Source organism: Juglans microcarpa x Juglans regia, chromosome 1S, assembly GCF_004785595.1.
Source record: "Juglans microcarpa x Juglans regia isolate MS1-56 chromosome 1S, Jm3101_v1.0, whole genome shotgun sequence".
In the NCBI taxonomy this organism is placed as follows: domain Eukaryota; kingdom Viridiplantae; phylum Streptophyta; class Magnoliopsida; order Fagales; family Juglandaceae; genus Juglans; species Juglans microcarpa x Juglans regia.
Window position 1 is genome coordinate 25,969,149 of NC_054595.1, and position 18,918 is coordinate 25,988,066.

Below are 18,918 nucleotides of genomic sequence, written 5' to 3' on the forward strand. Positions count from 1 at the left end.
TGCAAAACACACATTTATTTAATTAACATGATAATACTTGATTTAATCTAAAAATTTAAAATTAAAATCTCTTATAAATCAAATCTTATTATATTAATAAAATCGAATATGTACTTTTACGTTAACTTATAAATAGAAGAACTCAAAGATCTAGGAGAGATATCAGTCTCCATCCTAAAGATTTTATTTAATGCGTACCAAATTAGACCTCTTTCTAATTCCAATGATTCCACGAACAAGTATCGAGTAATTTAACTGCGAACAAACTTAAAATTAATGTACGTTTGTCGGAATTACAAAAAGCGATCTAATCAAATTTGAGATCAGCTAGCTGGCTTTCTTTGTTCATTTTTGGAACCCTATCTAGTTGAAGTTCTACTCGATCCACATGAACCACAGAGTATACTGTGTTGGGTGGTTTGTGACGTTAATACTATCTATCTTTATGATTGATAGAGAGCATCGGAAAACGAAGTTTCTGGACTCCAATCACATATTCATCCACCAAGCATTCATTGATTACTGTCGCACTTTGTGTTGGCGACCAAAAGAGAGATGGGGTCGAAATTCATCATGCATTTTGGATCACATCTCTTTTTAATATCTTGATGATCCCTTAAAGTTTTGGAAAAAGTCACGCAGGAGCTCACGTCATGGTGTAAACATGAGTAATGCTATATACAATTGTAAAGTGCATAAGCATCATGCAATCGTTTTGAAAAAAAGTAAGATTTATTATTAAAAAATTAATTTTTTTTATATAGATCTCATATTTATTTACTTTTTTTTCAAAGTGATTATGCGACACATACACACTAAGCAACTATCATTTTTCTTATTTCTCTTACGCCTTACAATATTCCAGACTCTTAACCTTTACCATGTGTTGATATATATGGGGTTCATTTCTTTTCTCGGAAGTACTGGCATTTAAAATGTGGGCATTCCGAACTACAACATTTGTGTGCATTATAATCTCCTCGGAATATTCGAATCCAGTTGCACAAAAGTCATACAAGGAGATAAAATGTTTTGAAAATTTCTATATATAAGCTGGCCAGGATAACACGTGTTGAAATATTTACATAATATAATTTGATTTTAAAAAAAATTAATCTTACTTATCAAATCTTACCATTTCAATAATACACGTGTGCTCTACATTCTAGTTTAAGAATATAATAACTCTTTAAGAATATAATAACTCTTAAATTTTTAATGCATGCTTGTCATTTTGCTGAACTTTTGATCGCTTTTTGTGAGTTGATCATTATTAGTAGACTCAACAAAATAGGCTAGAAAATTCACTTTTATAAATTTAGCTAGCTACTTTTCAACAACACCAAATAACAGTCTCTCTAAATCTATTATTATTTTATTAAAATATTAATTTTGACATTTTCATTTATTCTAATTCTATTTGTAATTTGAATTCTAATTGTAATTTGAATATTGATTTTGACATTTTCATTTATTTTGACACATTTTTTCGTCTGAAGCTGTTGTTCCTTCATTTCTCTTCTTGCGCAAGAGTAAGATGAATTTTTCATTATCTTTTCTTCTTGCACTGGAGGAACAGCAGATAACGGGAAGATAATTATTTATGGTGAAGATGAAATTTAGCAAGCTTAAGGGGCTGGCCAGATTTGGCCAGTGAATGAATTTTGAGCTAAAATTATTATTCATTTATTGAGACCATTATAGTAAATTTTTGTATAACTTAGCTAAATTTGGCTAAGTTGATTCCACTACTAGTGCTCTTAGGAGATGGAAAACTCAACAAGGTGGCATGTGAGTGGTTGGTATCTGCATAGTAGTAGATCCGATGATTTTGTTTTTTTGGTATAAAATAGGAGGAAAAAAGAGGGGAAAGGAGACAAGGATGAAAGATTGTGGGCGAGTAATTGAGAGGATGGAAAATAGGGTATGTAGAAGCTTGGAGAGAGACAAACATGTAAACCTGTATCATTAAAGACTATTTTTGGACAGTGGGTGTTTGTGGGTTAAACTTCATTTTCCAGATACTGAAATGCATAGTCTGAGGTTAAGTCCAATTGATGGAGTATAGAATGGCTGGTTTGACCACAACTGGAGTGATTGTTTTATCCTAGATCACTTGGTAATTGTTTGGGTGTAGTTGAACGTTTAACCCATCCCAATTAATCGAATTCCAAAAACTCCTGTCATTGAAATTGACCATCACCATTGAATGTGACAGACAATGGGGATTCGAACTACAGACAAACAAACCTATAGGGCCACCCATCAACTAAGCAAGAAATAGCGATGTACTGCACTGGTTTCTCCTTTACACTGGCATCATTCCTACTTGCTTTGTAAATAGAATAGGCCGATTGACAGTAACAAGGGCTTTGTCTTGTTTTGTGGTAAACCAATAAAGAGCAGTGTTCCCTGCAGACAGAATGCATCTAAGTTTCACTTCGATCAAATCCTCTTTTCTTATTTTATGACTTTTGGGCCTACTCAAAAGCCCAAAACTTAATGAGTCAACTCATCTAGTCCACTGGAAAAGCTTCCTATAAGTCATAAGTCTCATGTGACCTGAGTTGGGATTCGGCCAATGAACAAATATAAAAACCCAAAAGATGTTCATTCCTGGGTTATATATTGTATGTGATAGACACAAACCCACACATTCTCGTGAAAGAATGGTTCTGGAGTTTGGAATCTTGGATGTAAATGGAAATCCAAGTAAAAGCAAGAGCAACTCGAGCTCTCCATAAAATCAACAGCTTTCATTCCAAAAAATAATAATAACTCCGAAGGTTTAGACCCACAAAATTCTCAACTTCGCTCGAACCAAATAACATTAGCCACAAAACATCAAAATAATCTCCATCAAAATAATCTCCACAAAATAAAAAAATAGATGATTATGAGTTGAGCCCTTACCATGTTTATTCCCATTGCTTTTAAAAGCAACTAAACTTACAGATTCAACATATACACAACAATCAACAACAACCGGACATTCCACAGGGGAATCAATTTTGGCTCCGAGATTCCAAAACACAGTACTTGCTAATCTATTTCAAGCAAAACCCTCAGTTAAAGTTGGCTTTTTTTCATCTCCTCTCTCATCATCACCCTCACCATTCTTCGCCTTGTCTCCAATCTCCAAACCCTCCAATCCTTCCACACACGCTTTTCCTTCCCTACCCGCAATTTCCTCCACCCCGACCACTACCTTATCCCCCTCTCCTCCACCTCCGACTCGCCACCCACAACCACATCATCATCACCTCCAACTCCGGGCACTCCACTTCCCTTCTCAGTGGCGCATGGCCCCGGAGCTTCGTGCTCCGGCGATGCTGCGACCACCGTGTCCTGCGTTCCTTTTGCAGCGCTGGGCCATGGGTCCTTGACGCAGTCTCCTTCGGAGAAGGAGGTCACCGTTTCTTCGTCATCGGATGTCGTGAATATCGACGCGGCGCGTGACTTCACGGCCGTGGCGGCTTTCAGGAAAGCTTCTTTGATGGAATCCGGCGGGAGGGCACAGTCTTCTAGCCCTGCATCTTCGATTCGCGGAGGGAGGATCTGGTGAAGTAGTCCGGCTTCTCGTTCCTTCGCGGCTTCCATGAATGATGATGCTTCACATTCGAAGCCCTAAATTTTCGTATAAAATGGATCCGAGGACTTGAAGGCGAAAAATGCTTCGATTGGTGTTATTTCCCATTTTAGCCCTGATATCACATTAATGTTTCGATTGAAATTCAACTTGGGCTGGTTTACCAGGGACAGGACTGTCGAAACGGTTAAGGAGTCCTGGCAACGTGTCCCTCACTCGACACGTATTATGTGGATTCTATAGGCACGTGTCAGTATCCCAAAAGGCTGGGAAATCCGTAGGTGAATCATACTCGCAAAACAAAATGATCCAACACTGTAGCATAGTGCTAAATGGGAGGAGAGTTTTCCTGAAACCAATTGCGACCACCGTTAAAAGATACAGTTTAGGTAGTGAGTTAGAGTTACGATGAAAGTTAAATAAAATATTATTTTTTTAATATTATTATTATTTTAAAATTTTAAAAAATTTAAAAATTTATTATATTTTATATAAAAATTTAAAAAAATTATAATGATAAGATGAGATAAAATATCTTCACTATCCAAGTGGGCAAAAGCTTAGCTTAAAAATTATCCATTATAAATGCTCGCAAACTTGGCAGTCAGGTACAATTTACATTTCCAGTTGAACAGAGATAAAAGGTGGACAGACGTGTAACATGAAAAGAAACAATACAAAGACGATCAATATGCCTTTTCTGACCCACTTATGACACAACACAACAAATTTACAACCTTCTTCCCAAGATTAATGATTGTTAAAATGAGTCACTTAAAAAATCATCAAGTATCAGTGACAGCTCTTATCTTGCAATCAGAGGAACCAACAGGGCTGCTCCAACAATTCTTTTAACACTCACAACCTGTTGATCTTTGCTGCCGCCCTCCACCCGCAACATCAATGGTGTCAGGCAGGTATCTTTCATTATCACCAAACAAAAAAACCAAAGGAATCAATTAGTACAGTGATAAAAAAACTTGGGTATCTAACATGACTTGATACTTGTAAGAAGAGAGAAACAAAATTACGAGGAGACAGATTCACGTGCATTCAACATCAAATCCATGATTATCATAATTCACTCGACATTTACCAAATGAGATGGGAGTTCTACAACTGAGCTGCTATCAAATGCTATGCCATCCTCTCATGGCGCTCATGCAGGCCATAAAGTTATTTATTTTTAATTTAAGGTATACTGGCTACTAAACTCTATGAATACTTGGATCAAACCCTGCTGTTTCAAACTTTCAAGTCAAGCATGTCCCATGATCTACCGATTGTTTTATTAAGGATAGAGGACGTGACGCTAGGAATTCACTTTCAAATTGCCTAATTATAAGCTCCACAAACTGAATGAATCCAAAAATTTACAGAAATTTAGATATGACGAAACAGATGTACAAGCAGCAGTTTTGGAAGGAAGAAATGAAAGCACAAATCAGATTTCTGTTTCAATTTACTCGTTATACATATTTCAGGGTCAGTTTTTCTACTGAAAACAAGAAAATCAAAATACAACAAACTGCAAAACACGTTTAAACCACATTTCCAACCGCAAAACTCCAGTCAATCAAGCAGATGCTGCACAACTCCACCAAAAAAGGCCAAGGCATTTAGCACCAGTTTCTTTTCAAATTTATTTCTTTGCTCCTAGTTCATTTTCACTTGTGAGATTTATCTGGTATCCTGAACCCCCAAAAACCCCATTCTGATTTCTAGAATTAAGATGGCTGAGAGAAAACTTAAATTCCCAGTACCTCTTAATTAACAGGAGATATAAGTCTCTATAAATTAGCCTCAGAAACCAGAGTATGTTATCAAACTGGTTGAGTAAAAGACTCACATTTCTTCTTCAGGCTCATTCTTCAGTGCATTTTTGGCAATACACTCGAAAGCAGCTTCGACATTGAATCCTTCTTTTGCAGAAGTCTCAAAGTAAGGTATGTTTCCTTTGGAAGCACACCATGCTTTGGCTTTCTTCTCAGAAACCTGCAACCAAAGAAAAATATGCATGTGCTTTTGGTAAGAACAGCAGCAAATAAATATCCCAAAGCATCCAAAGAGAACCCACTGTTCAAGATTGATAAATTTTGAGAATGTTAGAATCACCGAAGTCAAGAAAAAAGCATGTCAACAGTGAAAACAACTCACCACCCGACTATTCCCACCATCAACATCTATCTTGTTCCCCAGCACAACAAATGGGAAATTTTCAGGGTCAGAGGGACTGGCCTGACATCAAATAAACCAACCATAACTTTCAGTCACTCTTCCTTTAAATGCAGGAGTTATTATGAGTGGCCAATAGGTTAGTGCTACCTGAATCAGAAACTCTTCCCGCCAGTTGTTAAGATTATCAAATGATTTCATTACATTCACATCATACACAAGAACACAGCAATCTGCACCACGGTAGAAAGCCACACCAAGACTTTGAAACCTTTCTTGCCCAGCAGTGTCCCAAATCTATATACATGAATAAGAGGTGTCAAGCTAAAAAATAATAATTGAGACAATTTCCACATCTTCTTGCCAAGTGGAGAATAAAAGCTCCACATGACATCTACACAAGATAAATCTTTTGGTTGACGCACCACCCTTGTGGATATAAGGTACAATTTTACAGTAATTACTGCCTACAATATACACATTAAAAACAACACAGGCGACAACTCAATATCATGCATATTATGACATGCATTAAAAACACAATACGTTCAAGCACATAAGAAATATTCTAGGTCAAAAAAACTCTTCATTATAAACTCAACCACAGAAAGTCATATCGCAACTACCAAAATTTGGTTTCAAGTAAACTCAAAACAAGCTTTAAAAAAAGGCTTTCACAGATCATTTTTCACTTATCCTTCCAATTCTACAGATTTGTGGGCTTTGAATTGACAAAATTTCAGTGCTAACTCTACAAGAAAACCTTCCAATCCCCAACCTTGGTATAAGAAGTAGCATAAAAGATATGAAACCAAATATGACATTGGCAAAACTTTATGCTTCTGTTGTACGATAATATCAACACATATCTATTCACCTAAAAAATCCCTATTTTACTCTTAATAACTCAAAGGCGTCCAAACTTGCAAATTCAAAGGATATTTTACCATTCTTCCCTGACATTTACGCCCTTCAAACCCCCCTCCCCCCCCCCCCCCCCCCCCCCCCCCAAAAAAAAAAAAAAAAAAAAATACATATTGAAGCCTTGAGACCAAATGAGTGGAACCTCAATCTAACTGTAACCACTTTCATGAGCATTTTAAAAAATATATATATAAGTATTATCTTCTGTATGGAAAATCAAAGGGTATTCGAACCATCTTCATTTTACTAATCCCGAATTCACTGAAGCATGGTACTTGAACCATCTTCATGTTACTATTCCTGAATTCCATGAAGCACGGAAATAAATTTTAACTGATGACTATTTTCTTCGGATACAGTTATTGCATAATACACACTACGAAAGCTCGTACATGGAAATATTTATTCAATAGAAATCCAAGAAAAAAAAAAGTGTGTGCTTATCGCTCTAACCTGTAATGTGAACAACCTATCTTCAAACTGAACTTCCTTGGTCAGAAAATCCGCTCCTATGGTTGCCTTGTATTGATTACTAAACTTACGATTCACATACCTAATCGAAAAAAAGTCAACAAAAATCAAATAGAAAACCAGCCATCACACAAACCAAAACTGAATAAAAAACTAAATCTAAGAAAACAAAAAATTCAAGATCTAGGTTTGAGACGGTACTGATTCATCAGCGACGTCTTCCCGACCCTGCCAAACGATCCAGAAAATCGAATATTAATCCAAATTTTATAAAAAGTAAAAAATGTTAAACAAAAGTTAAAAATTACAAGATGTTAAATAAAAGAAATTCAATTTTGTTCCCCAAAACGATATTACTTCATTTTCTACAAAACAGCCAGTCAACTAAACCTAGTAAAAACAATTAACTGAGCTGCGTCTTTCCTTTTATATAACAAAAAAACCAACATAAAACACTAGTTTATCCATTATCTCAGCAACCAATTTAAATTTAAGAAAACGCGAATAAAAAAATGTAATAATAATTACCCGCTGTCGCCGAGGATAATGACCTTTAAAAGCATGCGCCGACGAGAAGCCATGGATCAGAGCTGCGAATCTTGAATTTAACGTTTCAGGGAGAGGAAAAAAAATTGGGGAAAATTAAGAAGGAAATCTTTGGGTACCTGCTTCGAGTTAAATTTGAGAGTTCCCGTTTTTCGTGGGTTACTATTTTGAAGGGGAAGGCCAATGATAGAACGCCAGCGAGGTCACAGTTTCGGTCCTCCGGACATTCCGAGATCTCGAATATACCCTTGGTTTTGAGTATCATTCACGAGTTTGATCATCTCATCTCATCAGAATAGAAAATTTGTACGAAGGTTGTATTATAAATAAGAATAAATCTTCACAACCTCCTCACATTATATTCTATATTTTTTGTAATTTTTATTATTTTTTTATTTTATCAAATATTTATTATATAAATAATGAATAAAAAATTTGAAATAATTTTAAAAAATAAACTCAAAACAAATTTTAAAAAAATATTAAAAAATTTAAAATTTAAAAAAATATGAAGTGTGGAATGTGATGGAGGTTGTGTAGCAAAACTCAAAATCAATGCAATGTTTTATTTTTTATAAAAAAAAAAAACTAAAATCATTTATTTATTTAAATTTCAAATTTTAGAAAATTACCCTTTATTTAAAATAAAATTATAAAGAAAAATTAGATGTATTATTAGTTAGAAAAATTATATTATCGAGAACAGTAAATCTAATAAAGTGCATAGATAACAGAATTAATCCCTCATCCCAACTCCAATCTTTTATGCTCAACAAGTCACAGCACAAGCAATTGGGTTGACAGAGGATCAAGCATGAAATATTTTTTTTCTCATTGCAAGGTTTCACAAAATTAGACAATAATATTGGGGACAAGAAGGAAAAGATAAACTTTACAAGAAAGGTGGAATCATCAAGCAAGATAGTGTAACACACCCGAAATTACTAGATAAAAAGTGTTTTGAGAATTGCTCTTCGAGAGTAGCACCTCCAAAGAACAGAAAATGGGGGAAGAAGATGAGGATACAAAAGGAAATAAGTATTTGATTGAGTTTTTGTCTGCCTTCACAACAACAAATATGGACACTCCTCTCACGAAATAATGGGCCAGAGGCCCAATTAATAAGACTGTAAAAATAAGTACAGTTCAAACAAAGCTAACAAACAGTAAATGGACCATAACCCAACTTGAAAATAAAAGAAATGTAAAAGAGATAGTTAACCAATAGAACTGAGCCAACCAAAGCCCACAATGACTTCAGTCCACCACCGTTCAAGCACTGGACTGTGACAGATAGTTAACCCAAGTATTGGAAATCATTCTTAAACTTTTCCTAAATCCATCTCTTGGGTAGTTTGTTGGCTTTCGCTAGATCGGAGAGGAGCAGAGCCGTTGATAGGCCCGCTGCTCTCACTGGTGCATTGCTCTCGGCTTTCTAGCGCCATCTCCCTGAATTTGATAGGCCCGCTGCTCTCGCTGGTGCATTGCTCTTGGCATTCTAGCGCCATCTCCCTGAATTTGTTCAAGTCAGCTTGATCGTATTGACTCCTGCCATGATCCGAACCAGAAGCCATGCTGTGCTCAGTTTTGATTCCCTCATGTAGATCATCCAGAGAATGTCCTTCCAAAGCTCTAACTATCTGCTTTTTATCAAGAATGGTAAATTGGTAATAGGGTTATACCATCATATAGAAAAACGTTTTTGTACTGGTTCCATAAATGTACAGGCTATTTTGAACATAAGAAAGGTCAATAACCAACCAAAACTTCGCACAAAGGAAAAAAATAATAATAATAACAACAATAAAAAGAGCAAAACTCATCCCAAAATGATCTGATTACACCCGCCAATATGAAGTAATTTAAAGACTCGTGCTTATTAAATAGCATACGCACCCACTCAACCATGCTATCGTCAGTGAAGGGTTGAGTTTTATCGAGAGGTTGGCATCCAGTAATCAAGTACTCCAAAAGCACAACGCCAAAGGAGAAGACATCTGACTTACTAGTGAGCTTTCCGCTAGCAGCATACTCCGGAGCCAAGTAACTGCATTTGGCGCTAGATTCTTACAAGATATTCAGACTAAAAAATAAAAGGTTAAAATAAAGGAGCCAAATCCTCACTGCTTTTTAGCGTTGGAATTGATTCGAAACTACAAAGGCATGCAGCTCCATAGCTTTGTCTACAGAAGACAGAAAGAATCTTACCCAAAAGTTCCCATCACCCGAGTGGAGATATGAGTATCAGTATCTGCTGAAAGCTTAGCAAGCCCAAAATCTGCAACCTGACAAAATATCCACGTAAATTGTCGCATCATAGAAGTTATATTAGATAAGTATTTAGGTACCAGATGAACTGAAGCTTTTCCATATAAGTTGGGGCATGCAAACATAAATTATGCAATTAAATGACATAAAAGTTGATATTAAAGAAGCATTTAGGTACCAGATGAAACTCGAGGTTTTCATATAGCTTAGGCCATGTAAACAGAAACTATGGAATTAAATGGCATGCAAGACCTGTAATTTGTTGTGATTAGAAGAAGAGGCAAAAGGTAATCGATAATTATTTTAGGTCAAATCACACTTTACCCCATTGAGATCAATCTATCCCTCATCAGAAATTCACTTGCAGATACTAATGGTCATATGAAAGCACCAGCAAACCCTACCTTTGCGTCAAAGTTATAATCCAGAAGAATATTAACTGCCTTGATGTCACGATGTATGATCTTCGGCTGACCTGAATGTACATTCAGCTCAGAAGGAAAGTGGACCTAAAATCAGAAAGATTCCTAAGGTTTGCAACGTATAGAATGTAGATTGTACAGAAAGTAAACTCACAGTCCTCGTGCAGATATGCCAGTCCTTTTGCAGAGCCCAGAGCTATTTTCATTCTGGTTGGCCAGTTCATAACCGGTACTCTCTCCTCTCCTTTAATACCATTTTTCTCTATTGAAATGTCGTGTAGAAGTATGGAAGTACGTACAAACTAGTTTAACGTTAGACTCACAAAACAAGTGTTAGAGACCTCGATCTCAAATTTTAAATGAGAAATTATATTCTTAAAAAATTCTTCTCATCAGTCACTTTTCACCGCCTCACATCCTATAAAAAATATCCTCATACCTTATGAAAAAGTTATAGGTGTAGGATGTGAGAATGAATAGTGGCTCATGCATAGTATTCCTTTATATTCTAAGCCTATCTAGCTAGAGTAAATTTTAAAGATAAATTTTAAAATTTGACATTGCATGATAATTGTTTTTTTTTTTTTTTTTCATTTTAGTTCCTCGACAAGATATATTATCTTCTAACTTTGCTTAAATGTTACAGTATTTCTAAAAAGAAAGAGAAAAAGAAAATTGTGTTCATAGGGATTGGTAGATTTTTTAAAAAAAAAAAAAATTGTTATAAATATTTACGTAAAGTACAATAAATCTAAGTACTTCTTTAAGATCCCGTTTAGATATAGAAACGGTTTTATCTCATCTCATCATTACAATTTTTTCAAAATATTCTCACACAAAATATAATAAATAATTCATCTTTTTCAAGTATCAAAAAAATAATATTCGAAATTTTAACTTTTATCTAAAATCATTTCATATTATCTCACTATCCAAACATGACCTAACTTTCGGCCAGGAACTAGAAATTTCAGAAAACATGCACTCAGTTTTCTTAGAAAAAAAAAAAAAAAAAAAAAAACTAATTGCCTTGAATCCAAATGTCTCATCACCACCAAAAAATTTTCTCATCTCTCAAAAAATAGTTTTCATCTAATCATTTAAATCGTTTTTCGTAATCTGAAAAACACAAACCCAAACAATTTTCATAAAACCAAAAAACCTCTCACTAAAATTTTTCACTCCAAACATTATTTGAATGGACTCACCACCTTTCCAACCTCTAATAAAATATCTTTAAAAAACTTTCTCTATCCAAACATATGTTTTACAGGCTCTTGCCACCCAAAAAACCCATTTGTAAAAATTGTCTCTAAAAATCCCATAAATTTCCAAAAAAGATCTTCAATACAAAATACAAACAAGCCATGCAATCATCTGATACAAGTAATAAATCCACATGTTTAAGAAGTTTTACTATGCATTATTGATATTCTTAGTCGCATTGATTTTGTAATGTTATAATTCTTCTCCTTGAATGAATAAAAATCTCATTCCATCATTCCAATAAAAACAATTCATGTGAAGATTAGAAACGGCAAAAGAGAAAAATGGACCTAACCAATCGAAGCACCAAGACTATGCTTATGGACCTGATCCCTTCTTAAATGGATTGTCTAAGGGACAGGATAAGAACGTTTTTGCTCTATTATTTCAGTTACAATAGATTCATAGAACATATTCTGTTAATTGTAAGAAGATATATAAGAGTACTCAGATATGTTCAACACCCAAGAAGTAGTACCATTAATATGAATTGGGTGGGAAGTTGATCATCCCCTTTTTAACTTGTATACACATTTGTTCTAATCATGTAAAGAACATGAACCATAACCTAGATCAAGGAAAGGAAATGTCTAAAATAAAATCCAAGTTATAGATCAAAAGAAATAACAAAATATAAACATCACGAGTACTACTGAAAGGATTTACCATGTAGATGAAAATATAAGGTGAAGTTTGGGATGAACTCGTAAACAAGCATTCTCTGCAGGGCACCAGCAACGCAGTATCCAACCAGTGAAACAAGGTGTTTGTGATGGACACGGCTAATGATCTCAACCTCTGCCCTAAACTCACGTTCCCCCTGTACACTTCCAGATTTCAGATGCTTTATTGCAACCTCTTTCCCATTAGGAAGGACTCCTTTATGTACAAAACCAAAGCCACCTTCGCCAAGAAGGTTGGCATCGGAGAACTGATCTGATGCCATGGATAATTCTTCATAAGAAAATGAAGTAGTTTGTGAAGGACGCCAGGCATAGTCAGGAGATAGTAGTGGGGGGCTTGGTTTTTGGGAGTCCAAATTGCTTTTCACTGAAGGATGTGGTGGAGGAGAGGGGGCTTGAAATGGTTGGGTATTTGATTCAACTCCTCCTGGGGGGCTGGGTAAATTAACAGGGAAACATGGGTAGGATATATTAAAAATATAAGTTTCACAAATAAATAACAAGATAATATCATCTAATTAAAAATTGAAACCATATTAATATAACCTTTTCAATGAGATCGATCCAATATCTTTCCAACCAAAACATGTTGATCATGAAAAGAACATATATAAACCAAAAAGTGCAAATAATTCATGAGGCTGCATTAAATATAAAATATTCTTTCTGCAGGTAGACACATATAGTACTGCTCTTTGCAATAATTAAACCTTCCATCATTAGTCATGATCAGTCTTGTACTGCAAATCAAAAGCTAGCCCATAGATAGTCCGGCCCCTCGATCTAATCATGCCTTCATTTTCATTTGCTTATCAAAAAAGAAATGACACCTTTATTTCACAAATAAGTCAACCAACGCTGCTACAATATATATAAATATATATATATATATATTTATATATATTGTTTGATTTGTAAACCTTACCCTTAGATCAAGCTACCAAATTTACTGCGGCTCATAATTTTACACTCAACTCCTAACAAACCTCATTAGAAAATTTATTGTCTATAATGATCGGTTAGCTGTTAATAGTCATCATAAAGAGATCACTCGTACCCCAAATAAATTATCAACTTCTGGTTAGATCCTGTTGGGTAATTTTGTCATCAGTTGGTTCATAGACTGGAATCTACAATCTTAAAGGATCGATGATAACCACATGAACTTCGTCAGTCATAGTACTATGTGCGAAGTTGATTCATAAATACCAAGTCCAACTCCAGCCTATTCCATTTATATGCTTTCCACAATGTCAAAATGTAATTGTCGCCTTACTGAAAAATATGCAATTTTATAAGAGTTTGGCCAAGTTCTAGCTGAAAATATTTCACTGCAAAGTTGAGGTACATCACCATGCATTACGCCAAACACATAAAGCACAATTTTTCAGAACGCCATTCTAGCATTTTCTGGTTTCCTTGTACACTTAATTATACCCCAATATCTCCATTCTCCACTTAAGCTTTCAGTGACAGCTGCTGTTGGGATGGAGCTGGGAGTTATACTTAAAAAACATATGAGTTCCTTCAGGCTGGCAAAGAAAACTTGGTATAGGATCTTTACCTATTATAATGGATTCAAGAACATCAAGGAGAAAATACCTAAATAACTTATCGATAATAAATGATATTTGTAATCGTGGAAAGCACAAACGTCATGCAATCTCTTTAAAAATAAAAATAAAAAGTAAATGATGGACCCATATGATGAAAAAAAAAAACTAAATTTTTAATAGTAGACTCCACTCTTATTCAAAAGAATTGTGCGACGCTTGCAAACTACATGATTGTATTTAGCATTACTCGAGAAGAAAGAGATTTTATAAAAATAAACTCACAAACTGACATGACTTGATGTGATACATTAGATTGTAACTCTACTTTTATTATAAAGTAGATCTAACATATTATATAAAATCATATCAATTTGTGAGTTTATTTTTATAAAAAAAAATTATACCAATAGCCAACGTATTAAAATATATTAGTCAATCAATCGAACTTTCCCAGAAAACAAACCGAACTTATAGAAATCTAGATTTAACGGCTTCTACGGCAAAACTAAGAATCTCAAATAAGTAGTCGACAATTTAATTTTAAGGTCTCGTCTATAAAATGAGATGAGATGAGATGAGATGAGATGAAAAATTTATAAATAATGGTGAAATAGTTTGTGAATTATATTGAAATGATTTGAGTTAAGATATTTTATTGGATTTTGAGAAATGAGAGAGAAAAAGATGAATAGAATTATTATAAAGTTAAAATATTGAAAGAAAATAATTTTAATTTTAGAATTTAAAAAAGTTGTATTAGTTTTTATATTTTTTTTGGAAGTTTGGAAAAATTATAATGATTAGATAAAAAAGTTAAAATTTTGAAATTAAAAAGTATTTATATTTAAGTGGTGTTTGGGAAGTAAATTAGATGAGTTGACTTGAGTTCCTAAACAAGACCTTAGAATTATAAACAAAAATAAGGTAGGAAAAGCAAACAACAATAAATTGAACTAATACTTTAAAAAAAAAAACAAACAAACAAATAAACAAATAATTGTATAAATAAAAATAGTGTTACATGTACTTATAATTTTACTTATTATTTTACTTATAACACTCATTAGTTTTCGTTTTGAATTTCAAATATCATATTTTTACCATATCAATAACTAACATGTAGAGAATTAAGTTTTTTATAAGTTTTTCTTAAATACATTTAGTATTTTTCAGGTGCTGCTACACCAGCCAAGAGAGCCACGAACATGAATTTTTTTATTTTTAAAATGTTTTTTTAAACCCCTTAAATGTTTTAAAAAAATTATAAATTCATTAAAAATATTGATTTAACCTTAAAAAATAAATAAATAAATAGTACAAAAACTTGGTAGACATCCTCGATGGGAGTAGTGTTTTCCGTAAATAAAATAAGAACCTCACCTTTGGCTCCTCGTGGGAGACCATCAGACTCATTGTTATCACCTCGTCTTCTCTTCTTCCTACGCCAAATAACACAAAAGCCCACCGCCACAAGCACAATCAACACTCCCATCACTATCCCCATTACGAGGCCTATCAAGCCCTTTGGCGGCGGAGGAGGAAGAGGCAGTACCGGCGAAAAACCTTCCGTCAGCGGCGGCGGAGGAGGAGAGTATTCATTGATCTCCGGAGATGGCGGCAGCGGAGGAGAGTATTCATTGATCTCCGGAGATGGTGTCGGAGCCGACATCGCAGCCGATATTCTCGGCGAGGGTCGGAGTTCCGATTTCCTCCAAGTCGTTTGTGCTTTTAAAGCTGATGACTGAGATGAAAGAGAAAGAATAGAGTAATTGCATGGGATCACATGGTTGAGTGAAGAAGAAGAAGAAGAATGTGGGGGTGGGCCCGTTTCTGATTAAGAGAAACACCACAACGTAGTCGCGACAATGGGCTACTCGGTGGTGGATATTCTCAGTGTTGCCTTCTTGATATCAGAAACGATATTTACGGGGAGAAACAAGAATCAGCGAGAGAATGAAGGCCGAGGAAGAGAAGCAAGAGTGGAGAGAGGCATATTCAGAGTAAGATGGAGAAGAACTCCGAGAGATCAGCAGTGGCACTCGATTCAGAGGGTCTTGAAGACGGTTCTAAGATACAAAAAGCAAGAACCAGCGAGCGGTTTAGTTGCTCGTAAAGTAAGAGAGAAATTCAAATCATAAATGCGCACCCAACAATGCTCCAAGTTTACAAATGCATAGAACATACGGGTACGATCGATGGTATGTTTGTAGGGTGGTTTTTTTGTTTTTTGTTTTTGTTTGTTTTTTTTTTTTTTTTTTATAATCCCTAATCAATTTTTAGGGTTCCCTAATCAATTTGGAGGTTGGGGAAGTTGCGTAGATTGCTCTATCTACGGGGAAAAAATCTATACAACCTGCCAAGGAGAGTCTTCGATTTTAGAAGAGGTTTGTATTCGCAACCCATCTCAACTCATTTCAACCCATCTAACTACTATTTATTACTATTCATCAACTTTAACACACAAATCTCACTACTATTCACAATTCATATCAAGTCATCTCAACTCTTAGTCTTCGTTTATCAGCTTGTCAATTTTGGTAGGGCTCTCGGCGTTATTATTTTAGCCCCATCAGGGGTTTGGCTTGACTGCACCTGGGACATGTGTCTCGGATGCCACACAAAATTAATAAATTAGGATCGGATTATCTCATCTATGATTCTGTGGATGTGCAGTAGTGTAGATGCATTTTTTTCGGTCGGATGGTAATAGTATAGTCGAATGGCACATATAATGTGATGTTTGGATGTTCATCCGTGGCATAAACAATACCAAGCACAAAAAATATAGAAAAATTTAATTGTAAGCGATTTTGCGCATTAATACACGCACACATTTAATATAATTTGTCAGAAAGTAGATTTTATTGAAAACAGTGCTAATTTGAATTAAGAATATGAATGTAACAACATTAGTATGCAGATTGGTAAACTAACTTGCTTGTACATAGTAAAACTCAAAAAATATAGATACACAAGACAAGACACGATTTGAAACTAGGTATAGTTTGGTTACAGATGATATGAGATATGAAAAAGCTTAAGAACGGTCGGGTGAGTATCTCATTTTCACATCGGCCAATAGGACTTAAACATCTGTGAAGTGTATTCCTCTTACAATAAACCACAATCCATTTAATCAAGTCAATGTTTTCCTCTCTCCGATTCTCCCTTCTCCCTCTCTTCTTTCTCTCTTGAGATATAAATTACAAAACAAGTATAAATTACCAACGAAAGGTGCTCCAACCAACATAAACTTATTAGAAGATTATTATATAATTTTCTAGTTCTTCAAGCAGGTTGGGATGCGAGGATCTACAAGGGATCTAATTTGCAGCAAGTAGGAACACTCCAATTCTGTGACATTCCTGTGAGAGCTACCAATATCAACAGCACTATCAATGCAAACTTCAACTCAAACCTCTCAATCGGAGTTTCCATTCTGACTCAATTTTTTAAAAAATGTTTAGCTTCTCTCAAATGGCAACCAACGAATAAGCAAAAGGTGCTCTTTAATCATTTTATCACCAAAGTTTTTGAGTTTTTGAATTTACTTCTCTCACATTTTCTAAAAATCACCAAACAAAAATTAGCAAATCATAAATTAACAAATCATAAACTATTTGTATATCTAACCTCAGAGATATAAATGCCCACCAAGCGAAGGAATTTTTGCATACAGAAGTGCTCTTTATAGGCAGTATTTTTGCACACAGAAGTGAGAGAGAGATACTGTTTCGACGGGGAGGTTTCGACAAGGGTGGGGGCAGCATTTGGACAGGGGTGGGGGCACAGGAAATGTTTCGGGTGAAGCACAGGATAGATCTGGCAAGGAGAAATTGTGATATGCTACATCCGAGTGTTTTCTTAATTTTATTGAAAATCAAACGTGACAACTGTTTATTTGCTGATGTAAAATCTCGTTGGACACCGGACCGGCCCAAAGAGTCTCTCTATGAGATAAGATGAAAGTTGTAAAAAATTTTCATTTATTATATTTTGTTTAAAAATTTAAAAAAATTATAATAATGAGATAAAAAACTTTGTGTAACCAAATCGGTTCTAAAATCTACCTTCATGGATGTTGAGAATATAAACTTTATTATAAATAATCATTGGTACAAGTTTTCATAGCACGAAGTTCTCTACTGCATTATGCATGGTGATAGTAGAAATATGTAAAGGAAAGAATAAGAGAGGATATTGCTGCGCGCCCCTTAATACTCGGCGTATCTCCTCCTATCCTCTTTTTCTGCTCTTTCTTCTTTACTGTGCGAGTCTCTAGTCATTTCATTTCTTACATCTTGAACTTGAAGGATTTGGTCTTGTCCAATCAACTAATCTCAACTTTTTGACCTATTTTTCTTTTACGTTTTACAGCTACCCACTCCTCTTATTTTATTCCCAACAATATATATATATATGTAAGAAATGATATATACTATTTTATAGTGTACGTAAGTTTTGCATATTTAAAAATATATATACATATATAAATCCGAAATTTATATAAAAAATTTTATTTTCAAAATAAAACTTAGCCATCTTAAAACTGTATTGAACGTTTCTCAGTCACTGGTCATTTGACAGCCCTGCTTGGGTGAAGATCGAAGCTGAATATGGGGGCCCGTTCATTAACGCAGAAGAAAAATGATAAACCATAGCATTTTAATTTTAAATATAGAGATGTGAGGAAGATATTATTATTTTTTTAAACAATTCTTTCATTTTTAAGTGACTTTATAAATATAGTTATTTTATTCAGCAGTCTTACACCACACACCTGTTGAGTAGAATAGCTATTTTATTTTTTCTTTCCCTAAGTAAGTATGTGATGTAGAGCTTTGAGGAGAATTTTTCTTACAAATAAATCAGTTAAATAATAAAATTCATGTAAAAATATGATAAATTTTTTTTCTATTTGATAATTATTTAAAATATAATGATGAGATATTCCCTATTTAGAATTTGAGATCTAAATACTTGAAAATCTCAAATTTAAAATTCACTTGTTCCGTTAA

At 34.5% G+C, this 18,918-nt stretch overlaps 4 protein-coding genes across 4 annotated transcripts; all 4 read right to left on the reverse strand.

Annotated features, from left to right (window-relative positions):
* Nucleotides 1-2,901: 2,901 nt before the first annotated feature.
* Nucleotides 2,902-3,961, reverse strand: LOC121247749. Its single transcript, XM_041146179.1, has one exon. The coding sequence runs from the start codon at nt 3,598-3,600 to the stop codon at nt 3,205-3,207; it is 396 nt and encodes a 131-aa protein (XP_041002113.1). The 5' UTR covers nt 3,601-3,961; the 3' UTR covers nt 2,902-3,204.
* Nucleotides 3,962-4,156: 195 nt separating this feature from the next.
* Nucleotides 4,157-7,948, reverse strand: LOC121247748 (ras-related protein Rab7). The gene is made up of 7 exons (XM_041146178.1): nt 7,688-7,948; nt 7,361-7,387; nt 7,142-7,241; nt 5,915-6,061; nt 5,747-5,827; nt 5,439-5,584; nt 4,157-4,510 (listed from the first exon to the last, which is right to left on the reverse strand). The coding sequence occupies exons 1-7, from the start codon at nt 7,738-7,740 to the stop codon at nt 4,441-4,443; spliced, it is 624 nt and encodes a 207-aa protein (XP_041002112.1). The 5' UTR covers nt 7,741-7,948; the 3' UTR covers nt 4,157-4,440.
* Nucleotides 7,949-8,728: 780 nt separating this feature from the next.
* LOC121247459 (proline-rich receptor-like protein kinase PERK1) lies at nt 8,729-12,646 on the reverse strand. Its single transcript, XM_041145804.1, has 7 exons — nt 12,328-12,646; nt 10,550-10,639; nt 10,378-10,448; nt 9,914-9,990; nt 9,467-9,752; nt 9,214-9,378; nt 8,729-9,150 (listed from the first exon to the last, which is right to left on the reverse strand). Exons 1-7 carry the CDS (start codon nt 12,605-12,607, stop codon nt 9,028-9,030), a joined length of 1,092 nt encoding a protein of 363 aa, XP_041001738.1. The 5' UTR covers nt 12,608-12,646; the 3' UTR covers nt 8,729-9,027.
* Nucleotides 12,647-12,691: 45 nt separating this feature from the next.
* On the reverse strand, nt 12,692-16,060 carry LOC121247751 (proline-rich receptor-like protein kinase PERK2). Its single transcript, XM_041146180.1, has 3 exons — nt 15,527-16,060; nt 15,281-15,487; nt 12,692-12,779 (listed from the first exon to the last, which is right to left on the reverse strand). Exons 1-3 carry the CDS (start codon nt 15,567-15,569, stop codon nt 12,709-12,711), a joined length of 321 nt encoding a protein of 106 aa, XP_041002114.1. The 5' UTR covers nt 15,570-16,060; the 3' UTR covers nt 12,692-12,708.
* Between the last annotated feature and the right edge of the window lie 2,858 nt (nt 16,061-18,918).